Below are 14,614 nucleotides of genomic sequence, written 5' to 3'. Positions count from 1 at the left end.
TTTTTCCCTTAAGGGAAAAAAAACCCTGTTTTAGAAGTGCTGTCATAGCCAGAAATCACTGTGTCATTGACAACATAGTGAGCGTTTTTTCCGTCACGAGTTTACTATTATACATCCCTTTAAGGTATGCCATCCCTGAAGGAAATAGAATGCAAGGCACCTTTCTGGGACTGGGGTCTCCTCCCGATCCTGGGCTGCCGCTCTGTTGCTCCCAGGTGGTCCTCATTGCTGCCGACCCCTTCAGTCATTCCTGTCTTCCCAGCAAGGACACTCGAGACTCAGAATATTTTGTATTCACTTTTATGCTGGTGTATTCTTTTTTTCCTCTAAAACTCATTTCTGAACATCAAAACATTTTGAACATCTTGAACTTTTTTTAAAAAATAAATTTATTTATTTATTTATTTATTTATTATTGGCTGTGTTGGGTCTTCGTTTCTGTGGGAGGGCTTTCTCTAGTTGGCGGTGAGTGGGGGCCACTCTTCATCGCGGTGCGCGGGCCTCTCACTGTCGAGGCCTCTCTTGTTGCCAAGCACAGGCTCCAGACGCGCAGGTACAGTAGTTGTGGCTCATGGGCCCAGTTGCTCTGCGGCATGTGGGATCTTCCCAGACCAGGGCTTGAACCCGTGTCCCCTGCATTGGCAGGCAGATTCTCAACCACTGCGCCACCAGGGAAGCCCCTTGAACTTTTTTTAAAGAGTATAACACCATCCATATATCTGTTGGCGACGTTCCAACAATGGTCGACATTCAGCTGTCCTTGTTTGAAGAGCGTATTTTAAACATCATGTTTCTCTTCATTTTTATGAACATAAGTTTTCTCTGTTGCCAAAAGAAAGTGCTCTTGTTCTTCAGCTCCCAGTAACTTTTTCCTAGATACAATTAGTTGGAGCTATGTTAACATTTTGCATTCGTTATCCAGGAGGGCTGTTTGTTGTAGCATCAACCATAGCATGTAACATTTATTGAACAATAACTATGCGCCAGTGGTGTGTAGCATTATCCTGGCCACTGAGTGTGGTCCTGAAGGGGTGCTTTTCTAGCCTCATTTTATTTTTTTAAGTTTATTTTTATTTATTTTTTGTATTTTGGCCACGCTGCATGGCATGCAGGATGGTTCCCCAACCAGGAATCGAACCCGGACCTCCACAGTGAAAGTACCAAACCCTAACCACTAGGCAACCAGGGAACTCCCCTTCTTTCCCCATTTTATAAATACAGAAACTGAGGCTCAGAGGGGTTACATAAATGTGCCCCAAGTCAACATGGCTAGCTGATGGCAGAGCTAGAGTTGTTTGGCTCCAAATCCTTAAATCATCACCACTATCCTGTCTTACTTCTTGCAGAAATTCCAGCCAAATGTAGTTATGGTAGAAAGATGTAGTCCAAAATATACACCCCGCCCTGCCAAAATTAAGCCACAAGTCTTTCCACTCCGGTATCAATTTAGTTCAGTTTTTCTTTTTGAGTTTTATTGAAAATGAGAGCAAGTTAAATGGAGTGGTAAATTTTTAAAAGAAGCAGTTCACACTGAAGGAATATTGGAATGATTGGGTTTTTTAATTGCAGATGCATTTGGAATTTTTAAACTCAACAACATATAAAATATGAAGATAATTGAAGCCATTTGTTCCTTCATTCATCTCATCAGGGCGGCTCCAAGGTCTGCAACGGAAGGACCATAAGAAGTCATTCCACACCACACAGCGGTGGTTCCATCCTTGCAGATGTAGAGGGGAGGTCAGGTGGTGGGGCACGTCAGTCAACACATTTTACAGAATCTTCCTTCAAATCATCTGTTTGCTCTCTCCTTTCCATCCTACTTTTTCTCTTGCCTTTGCCTCTGTGCCAACTTACACACCACACAGGCTGTGGTCGTTGCCAAGTAGAGGGTCACCAGTACATCTCACTGCTGACTCTGTAGATGGTGTGGCCTCGATCACACGCTCTTAAAACACATCTGGCCATGTTACACTCATTGCACAAACCATCCATAACAATTGCTTCTGGGAGAAGTCAAAGTGTGAGTGGCACTCAGTGCCCTCTGTACTTTGGTTGCTGTCTATTATTTCTACTTGATTGTTCTCAATCCCCTCTGTGTACCTGCTGCTCCCTGAGCATACCCTGTACTCTCCAACTTTGTTTCTGCTCTCCTCTGCCTGACGTTTGCTCCCAGCACATCTACATACACATTTTTGTGGCTTTATTCATAGCCCTCTCCAGGGGTGCTCAATTTTCTGCTCCCCCAGGGAAGGTGGTAGTTTGCCACCTTCTTCTGACTCTACACTGCCATGGAGCAGCCATTCCTCTCTTGCATGTAAGAGCCATTCCTCCTTTGAGATTCTCCTACACATTCCTGAAGGACCTCAACACAGAGCTAAGTGATGCCATTAACCACGTGGATGACCCATGTGGACACATGAGCCACATCACTGAACATTCACACAGATTGCTATCCAGGACCCTAGCCTAGGCTCAAAGAGCTTTCACTAAAATCTTCTAGACTCAAAAGAGGCAATGTACTGTAGCTGTTATGAGTGGGGGGAGGGAGGGGAGGGGGCTCTACAGCCAGAGACAGCCTGGGCTTGAATCTTAGCGCTGCTGCCAATTTAACTGTGTGACTTTGAGTAAATCATGCCATCTCTGGTACCTTACACCCAGTATTTTTCATCTGAAAAAAAATAATAAAGGGAACTTAATAGGGTTATCAAATATGTTAAATGAGTAAAATCAGGTGGAACTAACAGAAAAATATAGTTAGAGCTCCATAAGTGTTAGTTATTCATTAAAGTGATGATTGTCCATTCCATTTCACAGACACACTGCTATGACCAGCTTAGAGTCTACCGTTCTGAAATATTACACCTCAATCATTGACTGCAACATCTTCTCTTGCTGCCACTACACCATCTTTGCTCTTTCACTTTATCCAGACCACGAGTTTCTTGCTTTCCCCCAGTCTGTCATCCTCCTCCTGACTTGACTTCCTTCTCGATCCAGCCTGTGCTCTATTGGATCTTCCCCTTGGACCGTCTCAGCCTCCGTCCAACCACAGGGATTTGAGTTCTTGGAAAGCACCACCGTCAGAAAAATTCATAGGTAGAAAAATCAAAGTCTTCTAGAAAATAAGAGGTTAGGAGGAAAACAATATTAAACATACCTTAAACCCAGTAGATTCCAGAGGACATACTCTTCCAAGCAAACCAGGTATATTGGTGTTAAAAGTCTGCTCTGGTTGGTAACATTTCCCCTTAAATGAATCAGCTTCCTATTTAAAAAGGATAACCAACGAAGACCTACTGTATAGCCCAGGGAACTCTGCTAAGTGTTATGGGGCAGCCTGGATGGGAGGGGAGTCTGGGGGAGAAGGGATACATGTATATGTGTGGCTGAGTCGCTTTGCTGTGCACCTGAAAAATCATAACATTGTTAATCGGCTATACTCCGATATAAAATAAAAAGTTAAAAAAAATGAATCAGCTTCATCAGTGTTCAGAAAATTTTGCTGTAGCTTCATATAAGCTTTATAACCTGCTGACTCTAATACCTCTTTTTAAAGGTTTCAAAACCAGGCTTTGTCATGGAATTTAATGCTTTTGGCATTTGCATTCTTCTTGTGGTTGGTTTCAGAGGCTCTTCAAAATATGTAATCCCATCTGCTTTTTATAACTCATAGAAGTGCTTGTTATATGTTTTAAATATATGAATATGTTCATTTGTTGGTATACAAGTATATAAACGTATCTTCAAACTAAAGTTAATCAACTGTCATTGAAGATGAACCTTTATACCCACCTATCCAACCAAATCCCAACCTTGTATCATCCTGTGTCCCGCTGTCTCTTTCTGTGGACAAACTACTGAGCTGGGTGACAGAACAGTCCTATGATGCTCTGGTCCTCAAGCGAGCTGTGTACTCCGATGCTTTTTGCACACACGGTTCTCCCTATTGGGTTGCCATTTCTTCACCCTGTCAGCTGGGTGCCTCTCTTCAGCCTTCTAGATTTCCCTCTCTGAGAAACTTCTCTTCTTTCCCAGTTCATATTTCCCTCTTTGGGGCGTCTCTGCACATCACAGAACGTGTATAAGTTCCATTTATTGTTGTCTGAAAGGCAGCATGTCTAATTTATTTTTGTACCTCAACAAAGTAGCACACAGTATGTGTTTAAATATTTGTTGACTGAATATAGCTCTTTGTTTCTACCTGTGCTTTGACACTCATCACAGTCCCCTTGATGTTAGTTATTCACGTATGTATCTGTCTCTGTTACAAGGTGTTAAGCTTCTTAAGGTCAGAGATCATGCCTCATTCCTCTAATATCCCTCAGAGCACCTATGATGTGCAGTGTAGGAATTGGTACTCATTAAACGCTTGCTGGTTAACAGGATTACTTGGACTCTGTTGTGCCCCAATGTTTAGCTCTCCAAGTGGGAAGTGAAAATCAAGGGCTTTATAAAGTATATGTCCTTAGAGTAATCTCCAGGAGTCAAATGTCATTTAGCTCTATATCTTTCTGATATAGGTTGTGGCAGTTTCCAGCCATCAATCAATGACATCATTAGCACATGGAAGAGAACTTTCTGTTTCAGAAGAAGTCACTGATCATTCATGTCTCTTGAAGCACTGACTGGGGTTAGGGCTTGCGGGCATCAGGGTCTTTGGCCATCTAACTTGTAAGTAGCTCACTGTAGTCAGTAGGCTGTAAATAATGGCCAAAAGGCTCCTTGTCCCAGAAATCTTTCAGTGTGAGGTGTGAGGAAAGAACGACAGCTATATAGGATTGCTGTCATTGTAATATGCTATTTATACTGCCTTATTTATTTCACTCTCTTGTTAAGCTTTTCAGGTTTGTACTATCTACTAAATTAAGTACTGACGGTTCATTTCAAGACCTGGCCCAATATAGATCCAGCTTATCTTTACAGCCCCATTTCCGTGTGTGTGTGTCTCCTCTCCTCTCATCAGACTGAACCTGCATTTCTGAACCTAGTTGACCTACGAAGGTTTTGAGGGCTTGACCCTCGTTGGCATCCCTTTGAACTTCTCTGTATGAATGCTGATCTAGAGAAATAATTATTTTAAAACAAGACCTTGGAAACAGTCTGCATTTTCTGACAATCCTTGACATCTTCTCTGCTATTAAATGCAAGCAATCTTGCCCCCGTGGGAATTCCCAGGTTTGATCCCTGGTTGGGGAACTAAGATCCTACAAGCCACGTGGCATGGCCAAAAAAAAAAAAAAAATCTTGCCCCCAAATTTTGGAATTGTGGGATTGAGGTGGTGGTGGAAGAAAATCCTCAAATCTAGATTATGTTTAACCCATTAATGTAAAAAATTACTTCTGAGTTCTTATAATGATTTCAGTTCTACATAAATATGTGGCATTGGGGACTGAGATCATGCAAGTAGCATGTGGCATAGCCTCTGCTTTCAAGGGGTTTAGGCCTTAAGGATACACGAGATTCCAATTCAGACAGAATCACTGAAGGCTGCAGGACTTTATGTGTGCTCATGAGTGTTAAGCTGTTTTGTTGACCATAGGAATCCTGGGGTATCAGAGGTAGTGAAGGCCAAGGAGCTCTCAAACAATTGATGGGAATTGAGAGAGTGGAGCCTGGAGCTGGATGTTGGAGAGGAGAAAATTCTAGCGGGCAGAAGGGGGTGAAAGGCATGGAAATTACATGAGTTGTGTGAGAAATGCACACAGTGTGGGTGACCTTGAAGAGGTCCATCAACTTGCTTGTCCTGGGAGAGGAAGGAACCTTTGGTGTTTTGCAAAGGGATGTTCTTTGTAGTTCATTGGATGTTTGTTAGCCAGGAATATCGCCTCCTTCTCTGAGTGAGCCACGCAGGTATCAGCAATAGGCTGGACCTAACAGAGTTAGATGGAACTCTTTGTTGATAAGACTTTATTGATATAATCAACAAAGGCTGTAACTTAAAAAAAATGTATTTAATATTGATTATGTTTCTGATGGATTTTTATATTATTTATTTTCTTTCATAGATACATGTGTGAGAATTTTTATCTTTACATTGCAATATCACATTAGTTGTTTTTTCCCAAAGGATAGCATGCCATATTTGGTTGTAGTATCAGTATTACTCATGTTGGAAAAATTTTTCTTCACAGGCCTCTCAAAATGATATATAGCCTCTGGGGATTGGGGCAGTAAACTATGGTTCTGAATTAGGATAACTTAGTTGCTTGTCACCTAATTCAAACCTCAAGAAATGTTTGTTTACCAATTAATGAAGTACAGTTGTGATCAACTAAATGACCTCCTTTTCCTTCTGTAGCCAGGATCCTTGTTCTCAACTAAACGATGAGTAACTTGGGTAGTGGCGGTTTCCCTTAGTGGCTCGCCTTTTTCCCATGCATCCCAGTCTCCCTTTATTCTTAACAAACCATCCTTAGAAACACAAAAGAAGGTAGCAGAATTACATTGGCATTCCCATATTATGTGCTATCTTTCTAAGAAAGAGGCGTACACTTACAAAGTACTTAAAATGTTGAAATAGGACTGGTTTCCTGATAGGAATAAAGAAAACTGTATTGAAATGTCAATAAGGAAAGGATAGCTCTATTATTGGACAGCGAAGGAGGTCAGTGTACTACTGGCTACAAACCAGCACTTGTTCTGTGCCGCTGGTGACGGTTATTGTACAGTCCTGAAGCACATGAGAACCCTGGAGAAACCCCTGGGATTTCTGTTAGCATGTACCCCCATTAGATTACTTGGTTCATTGCAGCCTAAATGCGAAGCATATATTTTATTAATTTGGCCCATGCTGTGTCATATGGTTGCCTTATCGCAAGCCAAGTCAAGTGGCTTTTCTTTACCCTGTTAAATGAAGCCATGATTTAAATGGCTTTTAAAAAATCAAGCAAGCAAAATAAGAGAAGGCGTGAGGTTTTCATCATTGTTCTACCTGCTCAGAACAGATGCCTTCTAGAGCAGTTGTTCCGCTTAAGGACATTTTCTTGGCAGAAACCTCAAGTTTTATGCACAGAGCAAAGACCCGTGGCTTTCTTAGAATTAAAAACACTCGTACAATTTTATAACAACATCTATAAATGTTTATCTTGTTATAAAGGACAGATGCACAGAATGTTGAGACTTGCTTAATAGCAGCCAGAGATGCCAGTTTTTCTAGGAAGTTTCTCTCTAAAACCTGAAGACAAAAATCACATTCCTGTTGTGCCTTCCTGGGGTCACAACATAAGGACTCATTTACTTTTTAGCTAATTTATGGAATTTCAAGAAGATAATTTTTTATCTTCATCATTATAAGAAATGTCATGATTTTCTTTCCCTAGATTTAAAGGTTAGAGTTACCTACCTGATTGTGGAATCCATGGAGTTTCTTTCCTTGATTCTGAGCTCTGGGTTTTGTGTGGGGCCCTCAAAGTTCTGTGGGGAGTGTTAGACACAATGATGGAGAAAGAGCACCATGCTGTTTTTGCCCGTACCTTTTGGTTTCCATGCCCTCTGCCCTGGAAAATCCATTTCTTATTCTCATGATTCTGTTCCCTGTGAAGAAGGATTAAAGCCACTGGAAAAATTCCCCCATTTCTATTCAACAATAATTTTGCAGTTTCTGCATCGATGATACTGGAGGTTGATTAAGAATAAACCACATCAAGAAGGCCAAGACCCTGTGATAGGATTACACACCATAAAAATCATAGTTCAGCTCAATTTTGTATATGATCAAAACATTTACAAAGCAAGTAAGCCTAACGGTTTGTTACTTTGAAAACTATTTCCTTTTCCGAATTTTTTCTGGATGCAGTTTCAGTCATTTTTGAATACAAAAAATGAACGATAGGGCTTCCCTGGTGGCGCAGTGGTTGAGAGTCCGCCTGCCACTGCAGGGAACACGGGTTCGTGCCCCGGTCCAGGAGGATCCCACATGCCGCAGAGCGGCTGGGCCCGTGAGCCATGGCTGCTGGGCCTGCGCGTCCAGAGCCTGTGCTCCTCAACGGGAGAGACCAGAGCAGTGAGAGGCCCGCATACCACAAAAAAAAAAAAAAAAAAAAAGAATGATAAAGGATACGTGTGTTGTTGGTGATAAGGAAGGATGTAACTTGCTTTTAAATTTTTATTCAGGGTTGAAATATGTGAAAATTGTCATCTAAACCATGGTTTTTAATTGGGAAAAAATCCTATATTTATTATTTTTCAAAGGAAATATACATATATATTAAGGCGAATTTAACAAAAATTTAAATGTGAAAATTGATTTTAAAGTATTTGACCACATGCAGTATGATTGCAGCATCTTTCTTTATTCTGATGCTCTTTTTGTTGGCTTTTTAAGAATCATTAAAAATACCTCTTAATGACTGGATATATTCTATTAAACCAGGAAAGAAACTGAGGCCCACACTATATTTTTGAACAAATACAAAAGTTTATCACCTCAGGCAGTGAAGTGAATATGGCTCCAGATCTTTGTGAAGTAGAATATCTTTCAGATCACGTAATCATGATGCTGAGTTTCCCTTGTTTTTTTTCTCTTTCATTGCTTCCTTCTGACGTGTGGCTGCTGTGTTGACAATCCGCTCTCCTTCTGCTGCTGAATGTTTTGTTTCCATCATTCAGGAAACCTCCCAAGGTAAGCACTGATATGGAATTTGGCATGCATGCTGGCCAGGTGCGCCAAAATCCTGAATTGTATCCATCACAATAACCCGTGTGAAACACCTCTGCTTTTGAGAAGACAAATTGGCATTCTAATGTAAAACTTAAACCGTGAGCAAACAATTAATGTTGGTAATGATGTAAGATGCGAGTGGTCCTCTACATTTACAAAGCACTTTCATACATTATTTCATTCTGGGAATTAATGCTTGGGTCAGAACAAACCTGTTTGGTTACTGTTTCTGTTTTATTGATGATGAAATGAGGCTCAGAGAGATGAAATAAAATGTCCCAATTCACAGATTGGGTAAGCAGAGAACTAGATAATATCACCACCTAGAAAATGGAAAAACAAAAATTGTAACATAATGATAGGTTAGTAACTATGGTTATTGACTGCACAAACTATCTTTTCTGGGTCCTACTAAGAATAATTAATATCATCAGAAAGATTCTCCAAACTTTTAGGGTTTCAACCATCTACCAACTTTATGTGCTTTTTTTGGAATTTCTAGCCAATCACAAAGTCCACTCATTAGAGCTAGCCCCCTTGTTGTGGCCAGCCTTTGATAGCATGTGTGCCAGTGAGAAGCCCAAAAGTTAGAGAGTAGGTAGGAAAAGAAGAAAATGAGAAGCAGGGCATCTGAATGACCAACTCCTAAATAACTGAAGGCTGATTTTATTACTGGTGAGTATTTTATTGGGTATCCAAGGGACACTTGGTGCCAAAAGGAAGGAAAAATACAACAAGCCCCTGACCAATGATGCTGGTTATAGATTTGTTTTTTGAGATGGGATCAAGTCAGGCTACACCCACACACATTATCTGGTCAGAATCTAAGGCATGTTGGGTGAGGGGAAGAAATCCAGAATAGATTAGGTTTACTTACCTCTGGGATTATGAAGGAAAATCTAACTTAGCTTTTGAAGTATTGAAAGCCACGAAATTGCTAAATGTTAGCCTTTATGTTTATTGAGGGCAGTATAGGAATGGCGCTAAGAGTTCCAGCTCCAAGAAGGAAGGCATACATTGAACAAATAATACGAAATCTTTTAAGAAAGAGGAAATATATGATGTTTAGAAGTATCAGCACTGGCATCCTGGCCAAATCTGGGGGATTGGAAGGTTCTCCCTGAGCAATTATTGATGTGGATATATCCCTAAAATTTGCAACCAAAAATGTCTCTGCTACTCAGAAAGATGGGAGCTCCCCTTAAGTAGCTCTTCCTTCCCTTGCTGTTGGTTCCTAGAGGTTTCAGAACAGACAGTCAACCTTTTGATATATTTCATTCTTTCCCTACAGAAAAAGGCAATGAAATCCTGAGCAATTCCACATATGGTTACTTAATGAAGGAGAAACAGTGAAATGAAAAAGAGGCACAAAAACACATTTTCTAAAAAATCGCTAATTGCTTTATACACAGAAAATGTTCTGGTTATTTTCTATCCAGTATCTATAGTATGGTGGTTTCACTAGGTATCCTACTGATAGTTCCTAAGAAGTGTCATGAAATTAGCAAAATAAAATGAATGTTAAATCATCACGTTTAAATATGTATGTGCATGCCATAAGACACATCTGGAAAGTGTAAAGATCATCTTGAAATAAAATAAATGACATAATAGAGTCAGATTTTTTAAAAAGACACTAAAATAGATAAGACCTTTTCTTGCAGAAACTGTAAATATTGAAAGCAAATGGGAAATGGAAAGATATTTTTAATGATGATTATATAAGCATGAAATTTTATTGATTTAAAACAATGAGATTTTGAACATGAATAATTAGCAAAAGCATCAAAGAAGACAGGTTGTTTCGATTTAACAAATATTCTGGGTAGGGGCCAAGTGCTGCATGAATCAGACCTGATCCTAGCATTCTAAAACGGTTGGGGTAAGGAACATATGCACAATATAAAATCAGTTGTGTTAAAGGCCACGAGAGGAAAATATTTGTGGAACTCATAGGATGAAGAGTCCTGTTCTGACTTCTGCAGAACTGGCAGCTAAGACTGGACAAAATATTAAAAACCTATACTTGTAGACACTGGAAAAATACCAAGTTAATGGACAATTACCAGACCAAGATCTAAGAGGAGGTGGAAATGTAGAGAGGTGAATCTGGTATTTGGGTGTTTGCCATTCAGACAAAAGTAGCTTAAAGGCAGAGCTGTGTTTCTGACAGTCTTGTAGGGTCTAGGGGACCTAGGGGGAAAAAGTGTTGGAATTCAGGGTCTTCCAGAGGTGGAATCCTTGGCAAACTTCTTATGGTTTTGGTTGGCAACATGGTTTGCAACCCAGCCTTGGGTGGGGTGTAAGGGTGAAACAGAAGTAAACCAGTCCTCACATGGATTGCTGTGTGATTGCAAGTTTCTTTGTGTGATCTGGGAAGTCTTGAGCACTAAAAATGGACCAAAGTGATCCTAGAATGCAGGTCCCCATCTCACCTGGCAGGAAAGCAAATGTAATCCTGTCTCTAATGATTCTACAAGGCATTTAAATAATATAATGTGCAGCATCCAATCAAAGATAGAGGTGCATTGCAAGGTAAGGCAATGTGAACAAGAACTATGCTAATGTATATATATGGAATCTAAAAAAATGGTACTGATGGACCTAGTGCCAGGGCAGAAATAAAGACGCAGACATAGAGAATGGACTTGAGGACATGGAGGGGAAAGGGAAGCTGGGACTCAGTGAGAGAGTAGCATTGACGTATATACACTACCAAATGTAAAATAGATAGCTAGTGGGAAGCAGCTACATAGCACAGGGAGATCAGCTTGATGCTTTGTGATGACCTAGAGGGGTGGGATAGGGAGGGTGGGAGGGAGGCTTAAGAGGGAGGGAATATGGGGATATATGTGTGCATACAGCTGATTCACTTTGTTATACAGCAGAAACTAACACAATATTGTAAAGCAATTATACTCCAATAAAGATGTAAAAAAGAAAAAAAGAACTAACAGAAATAATAAAGAAGTAGAATCACAGATACTTCAGATATTCAAATTGTTAGGCATGAACTTTAAAATAACTATGCTTATTATATTCAAAGAGATAAAAGACAAGATTTTAAAATGTTAGAGAGGACTGGAAATTATATAAAGTGACAAAACAAATTTGGAAAATTACCCAACAGAAATTCTTACCCTGACAAACCCCAAACCAAAATTAAGAACTTAGGGTTTAGCAGCAGAATAGGTCCAGCTGAAGAGAGAGTTAAATAATTAGAAGATAGGTTAGCAGAAAATATCAAAATGAAGTACAGAGGAGACAAATGGTGCTGGAACAACTGGACATCCACATGCACAGAAATGGACTTAGACCTTATACCCGTCACAAAAATTAACTCAAAATGGATCATAGATCTAAATATAAAATGCAAAACCATAGAACTTCTAGAAAATAACATAAGGGAAATCTTGGAAAACGTGGGGTTGGTGATCAGTTTTTAGATACAACATCGAAAGCCTATCCATAAAAATAAAATTGATTAATGGGACTTCATTAAAAGTAAAAACTTCGGCTCTGCAAAGACACTGTTTAGAGAATAAAAAGAAAGCTACAGACTAGGAGAAAATATTTGTAAAACTAATCTGATAAAGGACAATTATGCAAAATATACAAAGAACTCTTAAAACTCAACAGTAAGAAAGTGAACTACCCAATGGAAGAAAATGGGCAAAAGACCAGAAAAGACCCTTCATCAAAGAAGATACACAAATGGCAAATACACACATGAAAAAATGCTCAACATCATATGTCATAAGGAAATTACACATTAAAACAACACTGAGATACCACTACACACCTATTAGAATGGCTAAAATCCAAAAATCTGTCAAGACCAAAGCTTGTGAGGATGTGGAACTCTCTGTTGCTGGTGAGAATGGAAAGTGGTGTAGAAAGTGTAGAAAGACAACATGGAAGTTTCCTGTAATGCTGGACATATTCTTATCATACAACCAAGCAATCATACTTCTAGGTATTTACTCAAATGAGTTGAAAATTTCTGTCTATACAGAAACCTGCACATGAGTGTTTACAGCAGCTTCATTCAAAATTGCCCAAAACTGGAAGCATCCAAGATGTCCTTCAGTAAGGGAATGGATAAGCAAACTGTGATCATGATCCTGATGCTTCTCTCAGGCCTGACCCCAAAGGGAAAGTGCCCATTGGACCTTACAAATCTCTCCACCAACTTGGATTCTCTTGTCATTAATATGTGTTTTCCTAAGGAATATCTTTTCATTATTCTCTGTGTGGGCAGTTATTGAAATTATGTCTAATTATATGATGATGGTAAATAATCATCACCTAACTGCAATATTTACTGTTTCTATTATGTGTAAGGATTTTGTACATTCTACTAAAAAATATTCTAAGATAGAAGTGCTGATTAGGAGAAAGGAGAGGCTGTCATTTTGAAAATTTGGTTATCACTATTCCTACCCAACTGTTATGAAGGAAAAAAAATCTCACATTCTTTATATCCATCCCTGGAACTGTACTCTTAGAATGCTGTTTTCATTGTTACAATTAATAATAGCTATCTTTAATTCAGCACTTACAATATGCCAGGTCCACTTTATTTTTTATTTTATTTTATTTTTTTTGGCTGTGTCGAGTCTTAGTTTTGGCACACGGGATCTTTGTTGAGGCATGCAGGAACTTTCTCGTTACGGTGCGTGGTCTGCTTGGGTTTCTCTCTAGTTGTGGCGTGCGGGTTTTCTCTCTCTAGTTGTGGCGTGTGGGCTCCAGGGCACGTGCATGGGCTCTGTAGTTTGCAGCACACGGGCTTAGTTGCCCTGCGGCATGTGGGATCTTAGTTCCCCGACCAGGATTCAAACCTGCGTCCCCTGCATTGGAAGGCAGACTCTTTACCACTGGACCACCTGAGGAGTCCCTGCCAGATCCACTTTAAATCCAAATTAAAATTCAGTGCATACTTGGATGCCTTCAGAGAGGAAATCAGTAGTTGCCAGGAGGAGCGAGAGGAGAGGAGAGATGAATAAATAGGTGAATTACAGGATTTTTAGGGCAGTGAAACTATTCTGTATGATACTTTAAAGGTGGATTATGACATTATGCATTTATCAAAACTCATAGGACTGTACAGCTCAGAAGAGTGAACCTTAATGTATGGAGTTTAGTTATTAATAATGTATCAATATTGGTTTATCTATTTATAACAAATACAACACACTAATGCAAGTTATTAGTAATGGGAAACTGCCGAGGGGGTGTTCAAGAAGAGGGAATATATGGAAGCTCTTTGCACTAGCTGCTCAATTTTTCTGTAAACCTAAACTCCTTTAAAAAGTTATTATGAAGAAAAAAAAAGTTATTATGAAAAAATAAGCGTAATTCATACAGAAGAAAAAAGAAAAGCCATGTGATCATCTCAGTAGATGCAGAAAAAAGCATTTGACAAAGTTCAACACTTATTTATGATATAAACTTGCAGCAAGCTAGTAGTAGACAGAACTCTTAATTAAAGTGGTAAAGGGCATCCATTACACATCTTCAGCTGTCATCGTATTTAACTTTCTATCCAAGATGGGGAATAAGGCGAGGATATTGCTCTATGCAACACTGACTGGAGTTCTTAGCCAGTGTAATTAGGCACGAAAAAAAACATAAAAGAAATTCACCAATAAAGATGTAAAAAAAAAAAAAGAAATTCAGATTGGGAAGGAGGAAGCAAAAGCATCTTTATTTGTAGATAATAAGGTCATATATTTGAAAAAAATTAAGAAATCTCTAAGTAAACTTCTAGACCTTAACAGGTGTCAACGAGGCAAGAAAAAGGTGAAAATACAAATTGTACTTCTTTACACTAGCATGAACAATTAGAAAATAAAAATTTAAAACAACCCAATAAATTACAGTAGCTTCGAGAACATTAAATACTTATGGATATACTTAGTGAAAAATGCACAAGACCTTTTTATTAACAT

General features: G+C 39.3%; 1 protein-coding gene across 1 annotated transcript in view; it reads left to right on the top strand.

Annotated features, from left to right (window-relative positions):
- Positions 1-14,614, top strand: part of KIF13A (kinesin family member 13A) — a 216,568-nt gene that overhangs the window by 81,905 nt on the left and 120,049 nt on the right. The window contains 1 exon segment of the mRNA XM_060023590.1: positions 8,612-8,624. Within this exon segment, the coding sequence (XP_059879573.1) occupies positions 8,612-8,624 (13 nt within the window).

This window comes from Delphinus delphis, chromosome 10 (genome assembly GCF_949987515.2).
Source record: "Delphinus delphis chromosome 10, mDelDel1.2, whole genome shotgun sequence".
Classification (NCBI taxonomy): Eukaryota; Metazoa; Chordata; class Mammalia; order Artiodactyla; family Delphinidae; genus Delphinus; species Delphinus delphis.
The sequence above is the reverse complement of the archived record's forward strand: the minus strand, read 5'-3'. Positions and strand labels throughout refer to the sequence as shown.